Below are 26,746 nucleotides of genomic sequence, written 5' to 3'. Positions count from 1 at the left end.
AGGGATAATTCCTGTTTCGACATCTTGTTTTCATAGTTGTGGCAGTCATTTCAATGATAGTGGTGATTGTTTTGACACCCTGTACTTACCAAAGTAATTGCTGAGATCTAGGAACTCACCTAAAACAATGTAAGATGATCAGACAGGTTGTAAACAAGCCCAAAATGTGTCCATCAAAACCACTTCAATTGGTGTTAAAACTAAAAATGTCTGTATCATTCCATGCAGTGATCAACACAAGTGTGGGTGAAGCAGGAAGCGTGTCAGTGAAGTGTGATGGATGTTTATGACAAACCCTTCGGGTGATAATTTAACCGTTTGCTTCCATTTTCTCTTTCTGTCAAGTTAATATTAAGTGGTAGATTTGTCTGATCATGTGACTGTGTGTGTGTGTGTGTGTGTGTGTGTGGTCTCCACGCTTGGTTTTAAATGGTCACCTTCACTTCTCGTGGAGGAATACAAAACCTGTGTTGGCCCTGTCTCCCCATTCATCCAGGCTCATTTACCGTCTGCTTCTGCTATTTCTCACTGCAATGTATGACTACAGCAAGTTGTTGCACCACACTAATCTCCATCTTGTTTACATCACATGAGATCATGTGAGAGGGATCACATGAGCCAAGCTTCAGTCTGCAGAGCCATGAGGCCAGAGTGCTGAAGCCATGCCCCTGCTGCTGCACCAAGCAGTGTTTGCTGTTTATTCAAGATTTATTAATACTGAAAGGGTTACATGTCCGATTAGCACCAAATTTGACACTGTACTTCCTTTGGGACCTCAGCAACAAACCTGCTACGGTTCCCGAGATATGCAAATAACATACAGACAGACAGACAGACAGACTTCCTTGCTTTATAGTTCGATGTTTCTTCCTCTAAACACCTTACCTAATATGATGAGAAAAATATTATTTACTCTTCCACCCAGTTACAACTGAGTCCATTGCACACAGCCCAGAATCAGGTGGCGTCAGACTCCAGCCACCAACCCAAAGCATATTCACATTGTGGGAATGCGACTGAGACTATCTTTCTCCAAAAAACACAATATTGTTACCTTAAACAAGCATCACTACTGGGCCAGGTAAACACTGTCCATCAGCTTTGTGTTTATAGCATCGATGCTTGGTGCTCACACACAGTCCACATCTCCTCGTCCAGCTATAGTCCTGCGCTCTGTCGGCTCAGAACACAGTCTGCCCGTCAAGTGCAACAGCTTGATCTGGGATGTTGTGGTGGAGACAGGTCTCTGTGGGCACAACAGTCTATTCTACTCTATATCCTAGTTCCAACTGTTGGTTTTCTGTCCACAATGGACTATTTTCTAATTAACACAGTACAACAGGGGCCCAACTACTTTAGCCAAACAGGGAATACCTGAAGTTCTGAAAGTCTACCATTTAGGCCAATTTAAAGTTTGACGGTAAGACATAATTGTCCTGACATCACCCCTCCTGGAAAACTTCCAAACTGCATTTGAATAACATGAGTCTGAGTTGTCTGCAGTTCATTCACTTGATTCTCTTTTCACTCCTCTAAACATCGTCCAGAACACTATTGTAATCCAGGGTCATGATTGGACTATATTTGAAAACACATCATCAAAACATCAATGACAGATTGAATGAGTGAGTGAGCTGATGGAGGAATCAGATTTGAGGTGAACTGAGTTGTGAGAACAGCAATTTCCATCCTCAGGCCAGTGGCACAGAGACCATTGTCAGCTGAATAACAATCTTATCTGGAGTTGAAACGGAATGCGCTATTCTGTGCTTCCAGGAGAAAGTAACCTTTGAAAAGCCTTCCTTAAAAGAAGCAGCTTTACACCAAGCAGACCCACATGGTAGTGAAAAAGACACGGATGAGACTTGATGGGTAAAAGCACTTGGGTCCAAAGGGATGGGGGAGTCTGCCGGGATGTACCTTTCTGATGTGGAAAAGTGGCACTTGAAAAATCAGGCTGTGTATGGTATCGATTGCCCGTCATTCTCTACCTCCTGCCCAGCCTTTGTTACTCAGTACATCACAGGAGCCACAAGCGGGAAGGGATAAATTGAGGAAAATCATAGCATTAAGTCCTTAAGTCAGCTACACCTTCAGACTAAATTCAGGGTCTTCCAAAACCTCTGCCAAAGAAAACACCAGGTGAAGTAACAGGCCTGGTTTTTTTCATACGCAGAATGTTTTCTGCAGCTTAGTGGCTGCACTGCGGTTACAGTGAGCATGGCTAGTTTTATTTTATATATTAGATTCACAGTAGTGCTTGCCACTTAAATGAACAGAGCGGCCCTACAGTAAGCCCTGTTATTGACAAGGTGGAATCAATAGTGAGCTGTAGAATGTAAAATTACTTATGTATGCCTGTGTATGCCTCTATCTGTATTATCCAATGAGATCTGTTGAGGGTGAGTCTGTGTCAGTGCTAGTATTGGAAAAAGTATTGTAGCACGGAGCAAGGCTGGTGCTATTCTTTGTATCTCAAATGGTAAACAAATCCCATAAAAACAATAATACTGCCCGGACAGCTCGTCCTAATCAGAAAAATAACCATATAGTTCAACTGTGTAAGCAGCTTATTACGATTCATATATGTCTGTTGTTAGGCAGTGATCTCTTGTGGCTGTGGTAACTGTTACGGCAGTCATGGAGGAAGTCAGGTGACGGAAGAGCAACAAAGCCTGTATAGAGAAGAGGTTGGAGTGGAGGAATCAGTCAAACGCAGGACTTTGGTGCCGTGTGAAATACAAGGTCAGCAGTGAGTTATTTTAATTTAGTAACTGAGTTAGCTTTCATATGGTAACTGAAGTTAAGCTGTATAAGTTATGTACTTATTTAAACCCAAACCAACATATTTTCCTAAACCCAACCAAACTGTGTCAGGTATGCCTGTTGTTGGTACGCTGCATGAAATCACAAACAACTATGTTGTTCTTATATGTACTGTAACATTATGTAACCTCTGTCATTATCAATTACAAACTGCTTTACCCATGTGCACGACAACGCCATGACCTCGCAACTCGCAACTCCAAGACCTTATCACCCAACATAAGTGTAGTACCTCAATGATGCTCTTCTGGCTAATTAAGAGTCAGGAATGCACTGTGATGCTCATCAGGAGCAATTTGGGGTTCATCATCTTGCTCTAGGATGCTTCAACATGTAGCCGGGGATTCGAACCAGAAACCTTCTAATTGCTGGACAACCCCCTCTACCTCCTGAGCTACAGCTACCCCAAATGTTAGCTAATTTAGCTGACATTAACTAATGTTACTTATCATAACATTTCCATGATAGCTTTCATTTTAGGTCATCAAATACTGACACTCTGAGGTGGTGACTGTCCCAACCTACAATCCCCAAGCGTCAGTATTTGAAGAGGTGGGACTGAGACTCAAAAATCTACTTTTCTTGGAAGTAGGACCTTTTAATGTTAGCACTTGTTCAAGCAGACCTCTCCCAGACCGGCATAACGTCAGTGTGAAGTCAACTTAAACCCAACTGGTTCTACGTGGAAAAACAATGGCAGAGAGAGACAGACTCAACATACTTCTGTAGAGGCTACTAGGTGTCAGTCATGTCACAGGCTCCAGAGTGGATCCCCAGGTCCAGAGAGAAGTGACATTTTCTTATAAGCATGCAGATATTTAAATCACAGTGTCTGTTCCCCTCAAACCCTACCTCTCCATGCCAATAGTGACAGAAAGGTAACCCTAACTGAGAACCAGTGACGCTGAAAAAGAAAAAGATAGTATATTAAAAATATAATTGAAAAAGGAAGATTGTCATTGTGAAACACATTAAAATACAAAAAATCTAAATCTATTAGATCTCTATCTGTTTTTATTTTTCAAAGGAACTCCTTTCAGCCCCAAATTTTAATGTCACTTTTCTCGATCCAAACTAAAAGCCCATATCACATTTTTACAAGGAACTCATTCAAGTGAACGTGATGTCAAATTCTGTCACAACCACTGGGGGGATAGAATGATATTTAGCCTTTGTTCTTCACGTTCAGGTTGAGCTGCTATTTTATTCAACAATTGCCCAGGAAAGGTCATATCTTACAAAGCAGATGTAAATGTTCATTGGATTGTGTTACATGTGAGTATAGAGGATTCGTTCTTTATACTTTGCAATCTTTATGGCTACAATAACAATCCACATAACAAGGATTTGATGACAACCATTTGCATTTTAATTGATGGAATGAAAATCCTTTATCCTACTGGTAATATGGGGGAGACTCTTTATATGACCCCAGATGAATGGGAGGACATGTGGCCATCACATACACATTACAACACCAGCCATGACTTTTGTAAGACACTGAGTTTAGAGGACCATAGCGGTATTACAGTGCCCCTGGTTTAAACCAGATAGAAAATGCATGTCTAAAATAATCATGGGTTACTTTCACATAATCCATCACAATCTTTCTCTGATTTAACATTCTACCGTCTTATACATTTGGATCAGAAGCAAATTAATTCAGGTTGTTGGAAATTTCACTTAAGTCCATTGAAGGTTAAAATTACCGTCAGGACATCAGAGCCAGGTCTTAAGACAAACCTAAAATTCAATCATATGCAAAAAAAATGTGATTTCTGTAAAGGAGCTATATGTAAGAATTGGCCACCTACTGTATCAAATTCCGACTCCAAACAAGCAGGGGGCAGCATATCAGCAGAATGCTGGGGCAGAGCGGAGTGTTTCAGGGGTCAGAAAGGCCTCAGTGATTAATGTAAAGAACACAACTTTATAACATTTTTCATTGATTTTGGTGAAACTGGATCATATTTTATGGAAAAAATATTTTTTCTTCTGATGTCCTCCAGCTGCTCTGTCTCAACTCTGTAATTTACGAACCCACTTGTTGCCAAATTAACTGCTTACAAATGTAATTGCTGTTACCTAGGTAGCTCAGTTAGCCGTCCAGCAATCGATCCTATTAGCTGAATGGGAACTTGGAGCGCTGGGGGAGTGTTGGTGGTTGCACAGCTTGAGCAGGAGCTCTGGACCACCAGGAGGGGGAGGTTTTCAGACCCGTGGTGGGGGGATCCAGATTGAAATGCTGGCAGGGAGGGGCACTGGAATGGTCACCAGAAACGGAGCTGGGTGACTATGCAAGGGAACTGTGTCTATTTTTAAAGACACTTAATTGAACTGAATGGTCAATATTTGCTCATTTAATTTTATGTTTTCATAAGGCTGAATTTACAAAGACCCCGCCCATTTTTATCTATTACTATGAAGAAATTCTACTTCATATCGTGGCCCTGAAATAATAAAATCCAAACATGAAGCCACTAAATCACACTGGAGCTTTATAAAGACAATTGGATCACAAAGCCAATATGTTAATCTGTTTTAGCTTTAATCTTCATTTTATTCGGGACTCTTTTATTTAATTTTTTACATGGTTGGATAAAAACGTTTTCCCTATGTCATTTTTTTTTATCTGTGTATGTTGATTCTATATATTTAATGTCATATTTCACAGCTCTCTCTTGCTGGCCACCAAATGACTTCCAGGACTTGTCAGGCATCAATCAGGAAGACAGCAATGCTGGCAGCTCAATCTTCACCGACTTGCGGCCTCTTAGACATTTACAGTCAGGAGCCGCCGGGTCAAACATCAACCATCATGGCCTCACATCATGGAACTCCAGCCCTTCAAGGAGGGAACATGTTCTGATCCCAAAAAACTGAAAGTGCCCATGTCCAGGTAGGAAGCTTTCACCAGAGTCCACAAACATACTGAAAAAAGGGGTTTCCTCCATCCTACTGCAAGAGCAGAACCTCCATCCTTCTTTCCCAGGCAACCCTCTTCAGCAAGCCATCAACACAGACTTCTCGGGATCAAGTTTACGCTGCCTTTCTGACTGTTGGCACCTGTGTGCCGGTCAGATTGCTACAGCTCAGAACAACATAGCGCTGTTGTGCTAAGCTGTCTCCTCTTAGGACACTAAGCAACTGTGGCTTCATTCGGGATTATGGCATGGCAGACTATGATAGAGGCTGCACGTCTAAGCTTCCTCCTCCTTATCAGACTGGACCCTCTGGATGGTATCATATTCCCCATTGGACAGTATGGACCACTCCTCCAGAGCACTACAGCTCAGCTGCATGAAGCAGCCAAAGAAGTGCAGAAGACAAGGAAGGACCTTCTGATGGGAGAATCCTCCATCCCTCCGCAGAAACAGTCCCGAGCTGTCCATGGTACTGACAGTGCCGGATGGTCCCACATTCGTTCAGTTGTTGTTGGACAGGTTTGGGAAGACAAAGGTAGATTTGTTTGCCTTATGAAAGAATGCACAATGCTTACATTATGTTTAGGGTACATTCAGGAGGAGAATCTACAGCAGTCATTCTGGTGGGACTAGAATGCACAAGTGCATCTCAGTTACCAACCATGGCACAGCTGCCAGGGAGAAACCATGACAGCACTCATGCCGTAGTGATGCACTGTCATAGCTGGATGGCGTCCCGGATCCTCCACCTCCAAGTGATAGGCCAACAACCTTAACCCTGGTGATGTTCAAAAAAGGTTAGGACTGCCCCCTGCGGTGGTTTGCACTATCCAGGGCGTGAAAACCTCTTCTACTCGGGTTGATGGCCTGCTTTTCAGTGCTGGTGTGTGGAGAAAAGCTCTGATTCTGTTGTATCCTCTGCCTCTCATGTTAACCCACCTTCAGACTTTGGAAGATAACAATTTGGCTCCATCATCAATTAACATGTCTGCTGAAGCCATTTCATCTTGCTTTAAAGGCTATGGAGAGAGATCAGTTTACACGCATCCTTTGGTGAAGCACTTTTAGAGGAAATCAGAAGACAAAACCTGCTCCGTGCTCTCTAGTACCACGATGGGATTCACCCCTGCTGCTGCACACTCTGGGGTTCGAGTCGATTGCTGAAGTCTCTCTCAAGATGCCCTTCAAATACTGTTCCCTGTAGTCCTGTCGTAGGTTAAGAGTGTTTATATATATACATTGTGTATTCACTTGGCAAATCAGCCCACCAGGATTTTGTCAGGCTTGCCAATGGTCTGATTACAATTCTGATAAAAAAAAATCCCTGCAGCCAGAGTCAACATCTGCTGGACAGCCAGAACCAGAAGAGAGGAAGCTGTAAAAGAAACACACTCATTTTGGAATGACGTGCTCACATATGGGTGTAATGCTCGGATATTCACATACTTTTGTTTGTACAGTATACATCTACATTAGAGCACATACATTGGGCCATAGATATGTAAGTTCCTCATCGAGACACATGTAAAAAGCATATTTTCTTGTTGTGCTGAATGTGAATATTTCAGTGGAAATGATATTTGAGGCTGATAAAAATTGTTCAGTGTAAATGTGCAGCGCTAACAGCACGCACACAGACACACACACATCCTGTCTCAACACCTTATTTATGAGAGCAGCAGATTGGTGGAGAGGCTGCCAGTCTTTTGGTAATGATCTTGTTTGTTTATGCTCTCTCTGTTACTCCCGCTCGCTGTCTTCCCGCGTGTGTGTGTGTGTGTGTGTGTGTGTGTGTCTGTTTGTGTGGGCGTTTCTGGGTATTTTCAATTCAAGTTCCCACCAGTCTCCTCACAGGAATATGATTTCAACAGTTTACAATTCTTTTTACAGTCTCGTGTCATTCCCCTCACATTACTGTCTCTTTCCTTCTTTCTCGCGAATTCCTGCGCGTCTGAAGCTGAGTCACACTCCATCTCAGATCAGTGTTCCTTTTAACACAAACAATATTTCAACACCAAACATGAGACATTTCTCTGCAGTGCGCGCTGTTCATCCACCTGTGCCCCCCCGCCTGCCTGTGCGCGTCTCCGCTGCATGCTCCGCGGCCGCGCGCATCGCTCCTCGTGAATCCTAATAGTGTGTAGAGCCGCAGAGCTGGGTGGCATCGCCGGGTGCCCGGTGCCAGACTGGAGCGACAAGTCCACTACGAGCCGTTGGTGAGGTACAAGCCGCCTGTTTGAGGGTGCGTTTGGAAACGGAGTTTATCATTATTAGAACACGTTAAATCAACATTTCATTCTTTTGAAAGCATTCGGCAGATCAGACTTGTCTTTTTACCGAGTTGGATCTGTTTCATCTTCTTCTATCTACTTTTAGTTCACAGCACAGCGCCTCATTTCAGGACAGATATTCTCTGGTGCGTCAAAGCCGCGCTGTTCGGAGTTTCCTAAACCGTTTTATTTGCAAGGAACTTGTCTCCAGTCGCTGTAAGTGTGTTTCATTCTCCTCTCATCACCACACCCCCAACACCTAGTCTTCTATTTACACGGATTACCTTTCATTTCGAGGAGTCCGTGTTGTAGTTGCCCAGGGTGTGTGGGATGGAAAGCGAAGTAATCCTGCGTCAAGCTCAACACAGCCAGCCAGACATGACCGGAAACTATGTAGTTATGTATACAAAGTAAAAGCACAGATTAAAGAACAATTACAGATAATTAAATATAAATGTAAAAGTGCTCAGCGAAAAATGAGGTGATAAGAGCGTCAGATATGGCTGTATTGCACAGTATATTCACACAATGCTTCAAGTGGTGAGCCACATGACTTAAAACTTTGGATTTTAAACTATGCACTGGACACACTAATAATATTCACTGTCATTATATCACTTCCCGGGTATAGTAGGTCTAAATGTGAGAGTTCGTGTCCCTTTAATTTGCCTCCTTTAAATAGAGAGTTTTATATTATGTCTTTTATTTCCCCTTTTACACTTATTCTTTGTCTGTTGCCACAAATAAATGTCACAAATAAACAATTTAATATTCTATGAAACCTCCTGGAATTCATTCACTTATCCAGTGCTTCAATTTATACATCTACATGCATGGTCCTGCATTAAAAACAACAAACCCGAGCTTTAATTTTGATAGACTAAACCGGAAGTCCTGGTGCTGTTCTCTACAAACTTGACGCCGCTCCCTTGCAGTGACGGGGAGAAGTCTCGATCGGAGGCGATGCGAGTTTTTGAGTTGCGAGGCGTCTCCAGGTGTTAGTCTGATCCCACAGCTGTCCCATCGCGTTAATTCACGCTCTCTGTTTCTCTCTCTCCTCACAGAGACTTTCGATGATCATGTGTGACTTTCCGTGGTGAGAACGGGACGCCCGCTCTGTGAAACGGCGCTGCTGGATGGATGGATGGATGGATGTGTACGTTCTAGGGCGCACTGGAATAACACAACTGAACTGAACTGACAGGATCAGTGTTCTGTTCGGCTCGTTTATCTGGAGTTCATCCCCGTTTTTCTCTGGAATTGTTTCATTTAGTGGTGGGAACAAGCAACATTTTATTCCTCAGGCTTTGATCACCTGCTATGTGTCTGGCGTGGAAACTACCTGGTGGAAGGTGTACAGCGGGATCCAGTCTGGGAGGACAGGACATCTGCAACTGATAAAGCTCCGTTTCTTCTTTATTTCCTTTTTTAATCTGTGCGTAATGTACGTGGAATGAAGACAGAGGATGGATATAATTTGGGAAATATTGATCATTCTTCAAGCCAATTTTATTGTCTGCATATCAGGTGAGTTATGGGCGTCATTCGGTGTCTTTTGGGCAGGTGCATCACAAAAATCTATGTGTGAATTATCTGTAACTTTTCTCGTGACATTCTGTGAGACGACTGAGGCGAAGGGAGGGCTTTGGTTTGAGGAAAACAAGGATTAATTCACAATAAAAGCGCCTCAGGACGCACTGTAGCAGGTTCTGAGAAAGATGCAAAATATATTCTAATTTGTGAGCGTGTCATGAAATGATCCTTTTATTTTTTGGTTATGGGTCTTTCAGCGTGTGTGTGACAGTGTGTGTGTGACTCAAGACGGTCATCGTATAGCCTCCAGGACTGGAAGCGAAGCCTTCTGACGCACGCATGACATGGGTGGGCTTTTATAATACAAACCATAGTGAACATGATGGATTATTTTTTACATGCTAGAATCCTTCCTCCACTGCCCTCTCAGTCATTGTGAAGTCTCCAGCTCCAGCAACGATCCAGAGTTGTTATCAAATAAAGCAGCTGTGCGCACCGGTGAGCGCACGGCACTCTGCGGTGTGGTGAGCGGATGCGGCGCTGTAGTAATGTTGTGTTATAACGGCTCTGTGTGCGCTGTGCAGACAGATGCGCCAGCAGAGCTTATCAATGGAGCGATGTTCGCCCTCACTTTTCTGTGTTTCGGCGGATACAAGACTTTGTACTTGACCGATTTTACACCGTGCTCTTGTTAGTGTGTTTAAACTATTTAGGAATCTAAGAACACAGTATTATGGTCTTATTTTTGTGAAAACAACTGACAAAAATCCCCTTTTTTCTTTGAACTGTAAATTGTAAATGTTTCCGAAGATTTTTAAAATCAAGGCAGATGTTAAAAAATGATTGATGATTTTCACCCAGCACCGACGCGCCGAAATCAGGAGAGGCTGCATTTGGACAAGTTTAGGATACACTATCCCAGTGTCTATTATTGATGTTGAAATTAGTTCAGTTAAATAAAATTAATAGAATGAATCAAAATCTAAATAACCTTTTTCATCCCTGCTTGAAATAGACACACATCTGGGAATACAGCGCAGTGTAAAACTGGTGCGTCATCCACTGTATTTACGCATTACGCACGCCAGGCTCACTTCTCTCTGTACCTCGGACCCTCAGGTTGTCAGTGAGGAGTAGGGGTTTGTGTGACAACCATGGCACTTCAGTGGCCTGGTCCCACCCTCATTCGATTGGTTTGGCCTTAAGAATATGACTTAATTCCTGGTCAGCCAGTCAGGGACAAGATGATTCTGCCCTTTTTTATGGAGTTAAATTGGCTGGCAGTTGTAATGATGGATTCATGTCTTCACAGCAACCTTAATACCTGACATCTCAGCTTCTGTTGTAAGGAATATAGCATATTACTTGGTCTTATCCAATGAAAACACAGATTTTTCTTCTAACTACAAACATTTCAAGTTTTGACGCAAGCTGACAGAATTAAGTATGACAAGAGACCAGCATGGCAGGCATAATGGAGGATGTGGAGTAAGAAGCTTCTGCTGATGTCACTAAATTCACATTTACGCAGAAAGATCAGTGAACTCATCATCTGGAGAACTGCTCAGCCTCTTCAATTATTTCTCTAATGTCTCCTGTGGTTCTGGAGTGAACCAAGGACAATGCATCTGAGTTTGGGCTTGAGACGTTACATTTTTGACAGCCTATACATTGTTGTGTGTGGAGTTGAAGCAAGGGAGGTCTAATGAAAAATACTATCAAGTTGCACTATGGGAAGTGTATGGTCCACGTTTTTTGAAGCTTGACTCATAAGGACCAAAAGTCAGGAAAACTTTAGGCCATTTTTCTCACACAAATAATACATTTCTATAGCATAACAATTTTTATACAGTACAACAGTCATCACAAAGTCAGATACAGAGCTTAACTTAGTTTTGACCAAAATGTAGTTACTGTATATGTCTTTGTGGGGCGTTGTAGATACTCTGAGCACTTTCTGGAAGCTGACAGTAGGTATGCATGGTATGGATTATTTTCAGCCAATGAAATAACCAATAATTTGTATTTTAAAAAGAAGTTCCTAACCTGTAGATTATGCTAAGAAAGGCTAAGATGTAGTGAGGAAAGTCCTATGATTTTATATTCCAAGGCTGTAATATGATTTGCTGTGTTAAAACTCTTCATCCCTCCTCTTGGAACACTTGAGGGAGTGTGTTTCGGTTTTCGTTTTTCTTGTGTATTGGGACCAACTGCAAAGGTGCATACCCACACCCAATTTATCACACTATAATTTCACAGGTACCATTAAGAGCCGATGATATAAATTTCACAATATTGTGCCAATAATTTAAATATTAACTGAGGCTGAATATCTAGTTTCTATATTTACAGTATATACTAACATATATTAGGCCTGATATAAATTGTGCATCTTTAGTTGAAGCTTTGATGGTTGAAAGCTCGAGAATAAGCAGTTAGTGTACCTTGAGAGATTATTTTCTGAACTGTTGACTCTGGATACCAGAATGAAGGGTCACATTCATAATATAGCTGGAGTTTCCTCTAAGACTTTGTTAAGTTTTTAAGGCAGTCTGAATCCATTTTCAACAAGCACATTTTCAGTGCTGCTTATGTTTGGGCAGGGTTACTCATCCTGCTCCTGAATGCAGAAAGTAAAAGTAGTCAGTGCAGAAAAATGTCCCCTATCATTTCTTATATTTGATTGTTATTACTCATGCATTAATGCAAAAGCAGGATTTTACAGTTGTGGTTGAGGTGGAGCTCATTTTAAACTATTTTGTACAGGACTAACTAGTGATTATTTACTCCATCCCTTTTTTTTATTTTAATTTAGAAATGTCAGAAATAGTGTCACAGTTAGAGCCCAAAGTGACAACTGTGTTGTTTTGTCTAACATTCAGCATAAAATTCAAAATCATTGAAAAGATTAATTCAATTTATTAAAATGATTAAAAGGCAAAGCAGGAATTTTTTTACATTTGCAAAGCTGGAACCATGAAATGTTTTATAGAAGAAAAAAAAATTGGAAACAATTAAAATGGTTTCCAATTAATTTTCTGTCATTAATGACTTAATCATCTAAATCAAATCAAATCAAATCAATTTTATTTATATAGCCCAAAATCACAATCACAATGGGCTTTACAATCTGCACAATGAACGACATCCTCTATCCATAGACCCTCAATTTGAGTCAGGAAAAACCTGCCAAACTAAATGATTAATTAACTTATAATTCATAAAAAGATATCATAATTGTATAAACTCTTTGTATGTTTTTTATGTAAAATTTGTAAAGTAACTAATAACTATGGTTGTCAAATAATTGTAATAGAGTAGGAAGTACATTTCCCTCTGAAATGCAGTGAAGTAGAAGTAGAAAGTGGCTTGAGAAGAATTACTTTGGTATCGTAGCTCACTTGAATTAATATACTTATGTTACATTCCACCACTTGCCAATTTCTATCATTTAGCTTGATATTAGGTTAAACTACTTAAATCTACAGCAGTGATAATGCAGCTGAATCAGACTTCAAGGCAGGCTATTACCTTGCACAGTTGACCCTGGATTGTGGACATGAAAGTCTCCTTAGTGCCAGGGCTCTAATCTGTGATGTAATCAAGAGGCAAAGCCTGGCGTTGCTCCAATGACAGTGAATGAGAGACTGACTCTGTGGGCACACTGATGGCACCCATAGGGGATTTTCTGAAGAAAAGAAGCTTCTAAAGCTGGCCTTTTCAACTTCTGACTCTGTGGGCCACACCCTAACCCACACCCTAACCCCTCCATCGCCACTGTTCCCAATATGCTTTGTGAGATATAAACAGAAAGTATAATATCACCATGGATTCAGCAAGTGCTTCAGCTCGAGCCTGGTTTTATATAGAGTCTACAAATGATTACATTTTGCTGAAAGTATGCCAAAGTAGCTGTTAGCAGTTCCAGTTTGTCCACGTACCAATGGATGCCCATAAAGCCATAGGCAGAGTTTGACATTTGGGCATGGGGGGACAAACATTTTTTAATCGACCCGAGTAGCCTACTGTATTGGGTTACGTATACAGTAACGGATGACAATAGTACCGAGATTGCCATATACCCCAATAAAAGAGCATAACATTTCTTTCTGACCACTTAAGGTATTCTTCGTTCACACATGAGCGCACACAATTGAAGCACACTCACAACCATAAAGTTAAGTTTGTTAAAAGTAAAATATGAATGTGTGTATTTTTTGAGTATATCATACGGTAAGGCTTTAATTTTGCATATACCCTTTTAAGCCATTTTGTCTCACACATGAAATTGAAAACAGAAATATACATACTCACTCATAAATCACTGCTCCCTGTATAACACAAAGCTAGCTAGCTAAATCGCTGACTGAAAAAGAGAGGGAACTCTCTCTAACATGACTGCTCAAAAATGAATTTATTATAAAATCAAACAAAAGAATTCTAATTTATTTTTTACATTCATCATTTATATTTTATCACCATAAAATATAAATGTAAAAACAGCACCCTTGAGTAATTCAACAATAAACAATAAAGATTGTTTGTTACAAAGTTCGGTTTCTCTAATCTGTTCCGTGTAAACTCTCTTTTCAAACAAATCAATAAAGGATCTCTGAAATAGAAAATAAACCCAACATCTCTGACGTGGTCAGATTTACTTCAGGTACCAGTCAGTTGATCATCTTCGTGCACACAGGGTAGGTGTGTGCAGCTGCAGGCTACCAGTGACCTAGCTGTGTCGTCTTTGAAGTGGGTTTATTGTCATTCCAGATGCGCTCAATAGGCGAGGGTGGGGAGAAAAAAAGATACTGGGAGAACTGCTGATCCTGTGAGCTAAGAGATGCTAGAACGCTCCATGGAGCTGGGGAGAACTTCAGAGTCAGGTGATTCTCTGTGAGCTTTTCACTACAAGCAACACATTTCATATACACATGATGATTTGATCCATTCTTAATGTACACATTTTTAATATGGCATCTTTAATTAACTGTGATTGAATGGAAACACATCACTTGGGAACTGAACTACTTTGCAGTGTTCCAGTATTGTGGCATCTTCAGAAAAAGAAGCTCCAGTCAGAGCTGACTATGTGAATTACAAACCAAAGAGAGTCTTTTTATCAGGAACTAATTCTTCTATGATTTGTGATGGTAATGAAAACAGTCCAGAGTGAAGTCTGTGGATTATCCACAGTAATCAGTTATTAATATAATAATAATAAGTTAATTATTTCTGGGCAGATACCTTGCTGCAGAGTTTTTTAAATGTATTTTTTCATTGCCCACAGCTGCACAAACCAAATTCCCCTTGACTGTATTGGGTTGGAGGCAGAAATCAGTACTCTCACAAGGCCAGAGGTCAGGTGGTATGGGGCTTGAGGCCTCAGGATTTTTCACCAGGACCATTTCCTGTAACAGTCTGATCGTTTGCCCTGGCTGTAAATTAAAAACCTCTAGCAGGGCAGCCCCGGTAGACTGATGTTAATGTGGGGTCGACCTCTTTCTGGAGTCCCAACTCTCAGGCCTCATGTTCAATTCTGATTCGTCAACATCTTTTATTTCCTCCTGTCCTTCTTTCATCAAAAATGAGTTGAACAAATATTGCAATTCCTTGTTTTCCTTCAGTTGTTCATCATTCATGTGAGTGAACATTTGGTTAGAGGAAGCTCTGGGGTTTATGGGAAATCATGTCCTCTTTTTTCATACTAGTCCTTGTTCTAACAATGCTACAGGCGTGAGATGGAGGGAAGTAATCGTCTTGACTACGGTGTCATTTCATTAAGGATGGTTAATTATATACCATGGTTTCATGGTTATCTGACAATGGTCCTTTGATGTTACATGGGCTGCATATAGAACGTTTGAAGTTGAAACTCCTTCTCAGCCTCTATATTAAACCATAATGCCTGTTTCATCTGGGGCATAGTCATTTGATCATCGGACTGAGCTCAGCTGTAATATAGGATGCTTTATGCTACTGATAATTGCCAGCCAAACATCAGCAAAGAACAGTAAATATGAGCCAAAGGAACTTAGGTTAAATGCCCTGCTTTTTTCTTCAGATGATCTTGAATTACAATCTAATAATAGCTGTGATGGAGGAAGCCTCATTTCTAATGCATGCTGATGGTTTTCCATACATCTATGTACATGGTATTCCACAGAGGCAGTGCACATAGAGTGTACATAGATGATAAATATAAAACCAGTGTTATGGCGGTAAAGCAGGGCCACATTAACCAATTACTGCCGCTAGGGACAAAAAATAGGCTGTTGGGCCCCCAGTTTTCCCTTCCCTGTGTACTCCAAACTAAGGATAGGCATTACCAAAAAAATGCACCAGATAAAGTAATGACTGGACCAGAATTACCAATATTGATATAGATACTGATACTTTTTATCATTAAAAGTAAAAAGTACTATTGTGGGATGTGTGTGGCTGTTAATGATGTATGAATGAGCCTAATGAATCATTAATAGGCGCCTCTTGCCATTTTCATCACCACCTAATGATTTTCCAAACATTAGGCATTTCTTTCACTTTTCTCTGTCATTTATGAGACCACCTCCATTTAAAAAAAATAAAAAAGACAAGGCAATTTACTAATTGTTAACAACCAATGTTTGTTATGTGTATTCTCTGTACTAATTAGTTGATTATACATGCCTGCGTGCCACACTTCCCAATCCCAAGACACCCCTTGCCCCTACCACTTCTTCCATTTTGCACGTTCAGGTTTAGGTGTAAGGTGTCCTGACTCTTGTTGGGATTGAGAAGTAGGGTGAAGAGTTGGGACAATCTGGCCAACCAAACAGAGGTTTTTCAGAGGCACGCTTCAAACCAAGGGTTATGTGTACCTTTCAATGTATTATAGTCCTTGGAGGCGGCGGATCAGCGTACTTTTCTTAGTAGGCTTGACTTGGCTCACACAGAACGTGGTGAGGCTCTTGTGAGTTTGAATTTGACAGCCACAGGAATGACAACTGTGGAAATAGGTAAAAGGACCAACGAACCTGTGTACAAGCTTCCAGAACTTTGAGGGGCAGGTGCCTGGTGGGTAGCCAAACGTTGTAGACACCACGGTAGATGGGAGCTGGGCTTCATCGACAATCAGCTGCCCTTTTATAATGCTACCAAGTTGTGGAGCACGGTGCAGCAGGCCTGGTCCCAGGTGCGGGACAGACAAATCTTTTGACGGGCAGCCAGACAGTCTTTTGAATACATACTTTATGTCCAAAGTAATGAATTACACAAAACAAGCATGTTTCAAGAGTATGTTAATTTATTTGTTTATCATACAACTGAATTAAAAGCAAGTCCCTGTCTGGGACAATAGAAAATATACATTTTAATTTATAACAGCACTGATAGCTGTGATGTGTAGTAAACGGGCTAAAACACCCCAAATTGCTAGTGTGGTCCGTTATGGCCCATTGCATTGAATTATATCAGTTCATTTACAAACCAATGGACACAAAGTGAACAGCAGGCTCTTGGTGAGCAGAGTCTGAGGCCCTGCAGTCATGACTTGCTCTGCCTGTTTAATAACTCAGCCATGATGCAAGAAGAAAATTCAAAAGCTGTTTTTGTATGTCAAAGATCAATTATGAACAATAATCTAACTTCTTTTCTGGCAGTGATTTAGTCTGTTTCAGGTTCTTGATGATTACAGCCTCAGTTCTTCTTGTTTGGGGAGATCACAAGTATTGATTTAACTGTCCACCACTATAAAACTAATCAGGCTGCCTTTAGGCTCTAATGACCAAATCAAAGATCAGAAATTCAGACCATCCGGGTACACAGAAGAGTCAGACTGTTTCAAATATTCCAGAGAAAAAAAAGACTATCGATTTTTTTGTGGGCTCCAGTTGTGGCGAGATCTATACAGACTTGTGTGTGCTTTTACACAGCTTATTTCTTTTATGGCAAAAGGCCAGAGCAGGAATATGTTGTTGTTGTGAGGTGTTAGAGCCCACATTCAGAGGATTTTCACCTCTCCTCTTTTACAGTATCTTTTCTCCTGCAGCATTTATTTGCTTCCTCTGCCCGGAAGTGCACATAAAGCCAGTTCTAAACAGGATTTGACGTTTTGTGCCAGGTAAACAGTTTTGTTTGCTGTTCTCCATCTGCTCAGACACAGAAATGCCTATTTCACTTCTCATCTTCGTCTTAACATGTTCTCAGCAGAAATCCTCCCATCCTCCACACACTGTGGCAGACTGGTATAAAAAGACTCTTTTTCATTTAATGAAGAGCAAGCCAAAAATACAGAAGGAGGGAAGATGATTTATGTTTAGTTTTTTACATAAGTTGGCTTGTATGAAAAATTCAATCAAAATTGTGTTTATCTTCCAAGTCTAAAATAAACACATTTTTAAGAGTCCACACAAGACTGAATCTGTGGAGACAGGCATGTTTCTGCAGTGACCCAGTACTTCATGTTGTTCTACTTCAGCATCCATCCATTCATGTCATTGTATGTCTATATTCTCTCTTAACCCTCAGATGGATATAGTAGGATCGACATGACAGCTCAATAAAAAATGTAAATGTCCATGAAATGTCCATATTCAACACCTAAGATCAGATCAGCCATGTTTTAGCGTGACAAAATGTATTCTGGCGATTATGCTCACCATGACATATTAACAGACAGCGTTCCGAGGCCTGAAGGATACTTGAATTGTATTTTGCTCCTGCCAAATTTTGACTTGACTTGGACTAGCCCTCGTGGACCTGACTTGACTTGAGACTCTAGCTGAAAAAAGTTTGAGACTTGGCTTTGACACTTGACACCTGACTTGGTATTTCCCTTGACTTGAGACAAGGGCATGGCTTCAAGGCAGCCATGCTGAATGGAAGTTTGATGTAGTGGAGGTCTTGATTGCTGAATTTCCAAAGCAACATCGAAAATTAGCCTGTAAATGCTGCTTGAAGGACTGACTGGTTTCTAAATACTTTTTTGTCATGTGAAACACAATGTGATGTAAGTCAGAATTATGTCTCCAAAGGGTGGACTTGAGACTTGTGAAACAGAATGTCCAAGATCTATGTACTAGCTTTTAGAGATGTCAAGTGATACTCATAGTCAGAGAGAGGACAGATGACATATCACATGACCTAAGTGTCAAATGTAGGTCACCTGACAACAGGTGTTTCTATCTCAGTTTGAAGACGTTTTGTAGCACTGGATGTTCCATTCTTGTCCAGTGGTCACTGAGTCTCTTGTCCAGTGTCCCTCACATTATCCCCTACAACTGTCATATGCGATGTCAAACACCGCTCCAATCTTTCTCTGTCTTTACGGTGTGACAAGAAAAATCCTGAGGTGGTGAACAATTGTGCTCTAAGGGCCTCCTGACTTTCTTGAAAGAAATGTATATAAAGAAATGTTATTATTAAAGAACTTTAATTAGCAGATAGTTAAAACTTGTGAAAGCAGTAAAAAATAAGTCATTTTCTGAGTTCCCAACAGGAACGGAGACTGCATACATTCCTCTTAAACAATGAGTATGTCCCTAACACTAATTCGTCATGCAGCTCTGAAACAGAGTGCAGTTCTCTGTGTTTTCAGGTTTATTGTTCTGCTGAGCATAAACAGGAATTTACCCTTTTTTTCGTCATATAACTTGAGCGATTACCCTGGCATGCAAAACAGGCTCTTGTGTTGTAAGCCATAGCGCTACTGCAGCAATCCTTTTGCACAGCAGTTTTTATGTCAGTTGGGTGTCTGTCTCCCGTGACAGCCTGACAACCTGTTCAAGTGCTGAGAGTGTTTTCTGTTTTTCAACTCATCTTCTTTCTCCCCCCCTCTTTTAACCAATCTGTGCATTTCCTTTCTGCCCTCCGGAGCTGCAGCTAAAATGATTTTTCAGCTTGCAGAACATGTTTGATGGGAGTGTTGAAAGTTTATAAAATTCAATACTGAATTCTTGTGTAGAAGTAGCATTGAGACTGCAAAAGGCAGTAATGAAGTCCCCACCTCATGCATTACTTGAAAATTTCAAAACAAGCTGTGCAAGCCAAGTATTGGCTCCAAGGCAAAGTAATATCAACACCTGATTGCTTCCAGGGACAGAGGCACATTAGCAGCTCCGCTTCCCCTGCTGAACCTCATTTTGTGAGCCACTGTGACCACCACAGATAATCACACCTTACCTTCAGAGAAAAACGTGGCCCCAGGGCAGCTTAGAAATTTAAATGGGATGATGAAATCACAGGGTAGGGGCCTTTGGTGTATTCGTGACAATAACACGTGTCTCCACCAGCCGGCCATATGCTACCAAGCAAACGTCCGTGTTACTAAGGACGCCTGCAGTCACTCTCTGCTCTGCTCTGAGTGGATGTAGCTTGTGTTGCAAACCCCAGTGGCACATGGCGCCTGCAGTGTGTTTCTGCTTGAATCTCTGCCCACCCACTTCTGCATGGCAGACTGTTCATTGTCAGTGTGCGTGCGTGCGTGCGTGCGTGTGTGTGTGTGTGCTACCCTTCTGAGCACCAACAGTTTGAGTTGTAAAAGTCATTTTGATTTGTCTTAAATTCTACAAAGACATAAAGAGTTCATCTCTGAATCTGTTCTTGAATCCACATTGGTTCCACTTTCAACATTTGTAAGGAGCCTAAGTTATAAACAACTTAAAACTCAAAGATTCATTTGAGATCTGTAATTGGATTCTCTTGGCACCAAATTTTGAGTATCAGTCTAATTAATGTTCACAACCTGCAGCTACAACCTGAAAATTAGATGAACAGCATCAAATATATGCTGATTAAATATGTATCTGACACTTTAAAATAAATGCTGTAGCATAAATAATTTCATGCAGTTTGTTTTTGTCAGGAGCTACTGGAGATGAATATAAATGTTAGGGTTTTATGTTATCGATGTATGTATGGTAATGATTTAATACAGAATTTGACATGCCTCAATAGTGACTAAAGAAGAGTCACCAGTCTGATAGTCTTGTTGAACTGCACAAACAACATGTTCTCCCTTCCACCTAGCAGCAGTTTGTAAAAGGCTCCGTGGTTAGTTATCGCTTGTTAGACTTTCATAATATAGCTTCCTGACAAACAGTTTGCATATTTGCATATTATGTTGAATATTGTGACTTTTGGACCGTCAAAAGGTCATGGTGTGGTTAGGTTTTGGCTTCAAAACTACCTCGGTTAGGTTTAGGAAAAGATCCTGCTTTGTGTTAAGATAACGTTCAGTCACGTCACTTACATAACTTACATTACAGCATGAATGTACCTTAACTTACTTACATGACAAAACAAAGAAAGTTTGGCCACACATGGCGCATCTCCTGGGGGAAGGTCCTGTGTTTGACCTAAGCAACTATAGCGTCAAACCTACAGCTACAGATTTTCCCCTTCCATCCGACTGTCTTTCAGCTGGCAGTCCCCCCCTCCTCCTGGGGGTGTGTCTAGATTAGTCAAGCCCATTCATTCAATTGCAGGGTGTCACCATGAGATGGTGCTTCCCGAACAAAAAAACATATACTGCATAGATACCCTTTAAACCTAAACCATATTCTTCTACTCCATTACATCTAATGTTACACTTTTATCCCCCTACATTTATTTAAAGCTTTAGTTAGTTTAGTTAGTGTTAACCCTACTGGTTACTTTACATAGTTTATTTATATTTTATATCAATAATCTAAAGCTGTAGCTAGGTTATATAATTATAGGTTAAGCCACCCAGCAGTATACAGTTATTAAAATGAGTTCATCCTCTACCTGCTGCAGCCCTAAAGTCATGAACACATTAATGCATCAATAGTTATAATTTGAGAATATACTATACGTGTATTATTCTGAAATGGGGTTTCATAGTACGTAAACAAAATGGCTGGGACTTCCGGTTCACAAGCTTTCTCTATTTGAGTACGAGATGAAAAATGGAGTGATGATGAAAAGGCAGTGTAGTAACAGATTATTGCTTCATGTATTATCAGCATAGCCAGGTTTAGACAGTTTGATCAGAGTTTAGAGAGTGTGCAGTGGCTCTTGATCTCGCTCTTGAGATCTGTCTGTGCTCTTTGTCTCTGTGGACACACACTGACAAAATGCAGCACAAAATTCTCTAGTTTATTCGACAGCCCTGCAGCCGCCAGATGAGTGTGGGGGCTGGGAGACCTATCGGGATGTCCATTGAATAAGAACAAAGAGATGCACTGTAATACTAATGATGTGTTTGGCCCCCGTCACCTCCCAAGGTACACAGAGGATGTTTGTGAACACACTTTTATAAACTGATTGCATCTCTTTTATCTACCGCCACTGCATGAAGAATTTCTGATAGAACTATCAGAAAGATATACATATATATATAGATATTATAATAATAATGTACAGCGCAATTACAATCATTTCTGCTGAAAATGTGTCACCTGAGCGTAATAGTTCATGTGTCTTGTAACCACCCAACCCAGTGAAATATTCAAACCAAATACTTCCAATACAAAGATGATCACAGACCGAGCATATTTAAAGATTATCATGAGGTCATCAATATTATGCTTCAGCTTTTTGTTTTTCAACAGTACTGCATGAAAGTGAACATAATATGGCCGGGGAATTAATGATTTAACAACAGCCATATTACTTTCACTTTCATGCAGTACTGTTGAAAAACAAAAAGCTGAAGCATAATATTGACGACCTCATGATATGGTAGCGTAATAATCATTAAATATGCTCTGACACTCTCTCACACACGTTAAATACTGTATGCCTATGATACAGTAAGAACAGCTGATTTCATGCAGATGTAATGCTTCAGCTTCCATCATCACTGCTGCGCCTGGTGGATAGATAAACCATTGCAGCTGGTTTCCACACATGGCGCTTAGGGCCATTACGATTCGGCCCGCGTTCACTACGTCATCGCAGGGGATCTCATTCCAGTCACGGACTCTTCCAGGTCCGAGCATGCTGATTAGGGCCCCGTCATGGAGGAACGAGAAGTTTTAAGAGACTTCATCTGTAGAAGGGACGACTGCTGTATGTGAGGTGTTGGGCATGAGAACAAGTTGGCAAAAACACACAGTCCACGTCTGGGAATGTTTAAAAAGAAGTAGCTTGTATGAATTGTTCTCCAACAGTGTGTTAATACAAACATTCTAACATGTGTTATGAATATCTACGCTAGAGGGGAGGGGTAAAAAGCCTACCCTTGTTTAGTGAAGCTGAAAAAAGTTGTGGGACTTGTGGAAAGAGGGTTCAGATGCTATTTGATAATCAAACTACGACTACTACTAGTGTTTAAAGCAACTCGATGCTCAAAGAAAGTGGTATTCCTTTTCCAACATACAATCTTTGGTATATAGATACCAACTTGCAGAGATCACAGTAACCAGATATTAGCGACCTTTCATTACGGCTTCAGATAGCATTAATGAAAGCAATCATTAGACGTTAAAAATGAGCCTTAAAATGATGGTTAATTATGTTTTCTAAATTGCTGTTCTAAATAGCAGACGACAAATATGATTCAATAAGAGATTTGCTGCTGCCAGAAGAGGTTTGGGATCACGTCTGAGAAGTGGAGTTGTGACTGTTTTAAGGTGAGGGTTTGGTCAAGATTCTTTTTCTCCTGACAGCACCACACTTTCCAAGTTATGCCACAAGAAAAAGAAACTGCTTATGATTCCACCCATGACTGCAAGGTTTGTGTAGTTTTCTGTTTTATAACCTTCAGTAAATGTCTAAAGGGTGGAGAACACCCCCTTTCATCTTTCATCTTACTTTTTCAGTTAGTTCTCGTTGTTTGTGTCTGGCTGAACACTTGAAGATGTGTTTGTTTTCATCTGAACTTTCCTCGAGCTTTGTCTTTGCTGACAGAAATAAATGCAGGTGGCTGCTGCTTGTGAAGAGAGGTGTCGGCAATTTTTCCAACAAATGACAAACTTCTTGACATTTAGTCTGTGTGCACAATAAATATGTCTGCGTGGCTGGTATGTGACCTACTCTTCACCTGCAGCCATTTTTGCTCCCCTAATAGAAAAAGACTGTCCAGACCATAGAATTAGAGCACTGTCCATTTGTTCAAATGCGTCACTTTACCGATGTTTATACTCCCCTGACCTACCAACCTCTTCTGCCTGTGTTAATAATGACTGTCCCTGCTCAGAAGCACAGATGGAGATAGCTAAAGTTCTTTAAGGTTCCGACAAGGCCTCTTAGTCCTGAGTTTGGAAGTGTTTGACTTTGGTTGTTTTCGTTGCAACTTTATAACTGCTCTGATAAAAAATGTTCATGTCCACAAGATCGAATGACTACATGTAAATATTAAATGCTGCTCGTATTAATGCACCCACAGAGAACTCTGCATCTCCCAACAGTGTTTTAACATTTTTCAGCTTGTTGTTTTAGTTATATGGCCTGCAACTTTGCTGTTTCAGTTCAGTCTCACCAAACTAGTTTCCAGCAGCAGCAGGCAGCTGTTTTCAGAATAAAAGCTCAAAAAGATCCCACTGTACTCTACAGCACCAACCAGGAGTTAGCAAATTTAGCAACTATGTTCTGGTGAACATAGTACAGTATTTAGCACCTTAACAGCTGGATATTTTCCCAGGAACCCATAAACCAGGTCTATTTGACTACTTTGTTAGAAGGGCCAGTTTTGAAAAAAAGTGAAGTACCAAGGGGCCAGACTTTTACATTCCCTGCCTCTGACCTGTAAAGCTCGTAATTTAAATATATTAACACAATTCACATTGTATTCTTTTCCCTCCACTTTATTAATTAGGGTCCGGGCAGCTAAGCTGCCAGGAACCTATTGTATTCCTAGGAATTCTTTCTTTCTTTCTTTCTTTCTTTCTTTCTTTCTTTCTTCTTCTTCCGAGGAAGTCATACTTCCCATGGGCAAAAACTCACCAAACTTTACAGAAATGTCTGGCCCCATGCCAGATTTACTTAATTCCAAGGACATGTCAATATTCCTCCTGGGGGGGGCACAATAAGCGTTTAAATTTAAAAACTTTAAAAATACCTACAAAATCAACAGTACATGCTACAGTTTTGAAACTTTCACCAAACTGTAGCCCCAATACTGCTGAAACTTTAGTCCACTTAAACTCATTACAAATTATGAAGTCCATCACTCAGTTTTTTTCAAAACCTGTAAAACTTATAAAACCTATCTCCTCCCACAATTTTTGCCCAATTGTCACCAAACTTGCTAGAGAGCATCTTCAGACCGTCCTCCACAAAACTTGTTTCTTGGATTTTTGATTTATCAAAAATTAAGCCTACAGTGCATCAAAATGTTTGACTGTAAACAGTACTGTAAACATATACTATCAAATTCTTGCTAAATACATTTTCAATCTTCCTGAAAAAAATTGAGAATATTTTGCAGTCATGGTTGATGGAGTTTGGCAAATATCAGAATTTTATCTCAAAAACTGAATTTTTGAGAACATTTTGAATTCTGCTCTCATGGGAACAACTGGAGTCAATGGAAGAGTGGCATTTTTAAACATCAAATTTTCTCTTATGAAGCAAAACACTTTAAGTTAAAAACAAATCACCAACATTTCCATGCTGTCAAGATGCAATTTATGTATTATCAGATTTTTTTTAAGTCAAGGAATTTCTGACATTTTGACCATTTTTGAAATCTGCCTTGACAACAGCTGCCCAGACAGTGACTCCCTGAGTCGACAAATGAAGCCACACAGCAGGTCTCACTTCCAGCCAATTAGCTCAGTGAGTTAGGAGCTGGTGCTTGGTATCAGGGGTTGTGGGTTCAAGACCCAGCAAGGATGATGATGACAGATCAAAATGTCAGATGTCCTCAACATGAAACACAAGACCATTGTCCTGATGGTGGCATCACAGCAAGCCTCTAAATTAAATAAAAACAAATAGCTTGAACTGGACCATGGAAGAAAGCTAACCAATTTATGCACAAAGGTCCAGTCTCATGCCAGATTACCTCAGCTGTAAACCCAAGCCAATAGTCCTGATGGTGTCCTGAAAGTTCAAAACTTTGAAAATTCATAACAAATCAACCATACTTGCTACAGCTTCAGAACTTTCATCAAACTGTAGCCTCAATATTGAAGAAACTTTTGTACATTTAAACCTATTAAAAATTATGAAGTACATCACTCAGTTTTTTTTTCAAAAACTGTAAAACTTCTTAAACCAATGCAATGATGACATAGCAATGATGTCAATGCAATGATGACATAGCTAAACACCAGTTATTCACTTATGGAGCAAATCAATCATTTTTAAAATTACCAACATCTCCATGCTGCAATATGTGTATTTTCAGATTTTTGTCTTGATAACTGAATTTTTTACGGTGGTTTCAAATCTGCCTGCGCAACAGTGACTGGCTTACTCAATTTGTGAAGCCACTGTTGTATTGCCACTTGCCAATTAGCTCAGAGTGATAGATGACAGTCTTTGGTTCCAGAAGTTGTGGGTTCAATCCTCAAGTGGTCCAAAATGAGCATTGTTGTCAACTGTCTTGTCTTCCTATTCTCCTGTTTGTTGCTCAGAATTGCCAAAAATAGCCCGGACCCGACCCATCGCTGCGCAGCAGCTATAATTAGTTTTGACATTTGAAAAAAACATTACATATACGAAAGTACAGAAAAAGAAACAACACACCTCTTTCATCTTAAATGTAACACTCTTCACTTTGACTCCCTCTGCTTAAACTTGGGGTAAAACTTTTTAATGAAATAAGAGAATTATTTTTGCTATGACAACAGACATGACTAAGAATGGGCAAATTAGCCTACTATCAAAATGACCAAAGGGCTGAATTGAGGATGTTAAAGGGCTGCATTCAACACAGTCCTCATGAGAATATATTTGTGCAAATGTGTGTGTGGGCGTGTCGTGTGTGTGTGTGTGTGTGTGTGTGTGTGTGCGTGTGTGTGTGCGCGTGTGTGAGTGACCACCTAGCCTGTCCCCAAGCAGCCATAGCTCATCACATCTGCTGCTCAGGAATCTGAAGTCTATCAGCCAGCTGGAGTGAGACGACCTCCACGCCAGCTGTAATTTACTACGGGGAGATGGGATGGAGAGTGTTTATACGTGTGTGTGTGTATGTGAATGTGTGTATTTGTGAAGGATTGACGCAGCCAGAAAGGCCAAAATGAGTAAGTCGGCGATGGGGACTGGCAGAGAAAGCAGGGACAGAAATAAGGACGGAAGACAGCG

At 40.6% G+C, this 26,746-nt stretch overlaps 1 protein-coding gene across 4 annotated transcripts in view; it reads left to right on the top strand.

The window, feature by feature from the left end:
- The first annotated feature begins 7,904 nt into the window (after positions 1-7,904).
- ca10a (carbonic anhydrase Xa) overlaps positions 7,905-26,746 on the top strand; it is a 266,880-nt gene continuing 248,038 nt past the window's right edge. The window contains exons 1-2 of one of the 4 annotated variants that reach the window (XM_084342353.1): positions 7,905-7,966; positions 9,085-9,547. In XM_084342353.1, coding sequence (XP_084198479.1) covers positions 9,487-9,547 — 61 coding nt within the window. In that variant the 5' untranslated portion in view covers positions 7,905-7,966; positions 9,085-9,486. Of the gene's footprint in view, positions 7,993-8,018; positions 8,237-8,954; positions 9,548-26,746 lie in introns of those variants that run through there. The other 3 variants (XM_084342352.1, XM_084342351.1, XM_084342350.1) reach the window with 3 other exon arrangements.

The sequence above is a fragment of the Pagrus pagrus genome (assembly GCF_965226575.1).
Source record: "Pagrus pagrus genome assembly, chromosome: 21".
NCBI classification, from domain to species: Eukaryota; Metazoa; Chordata; class Actinopteri; order Spariformes; family Sparidae; genus Pagrus; species Pagrus pagrus.
The sequence above is the reverse complement of the archived record's forward strand: the minus strand, read 5'-3'. Positions and strand labels throughout refer to the sequence as shown.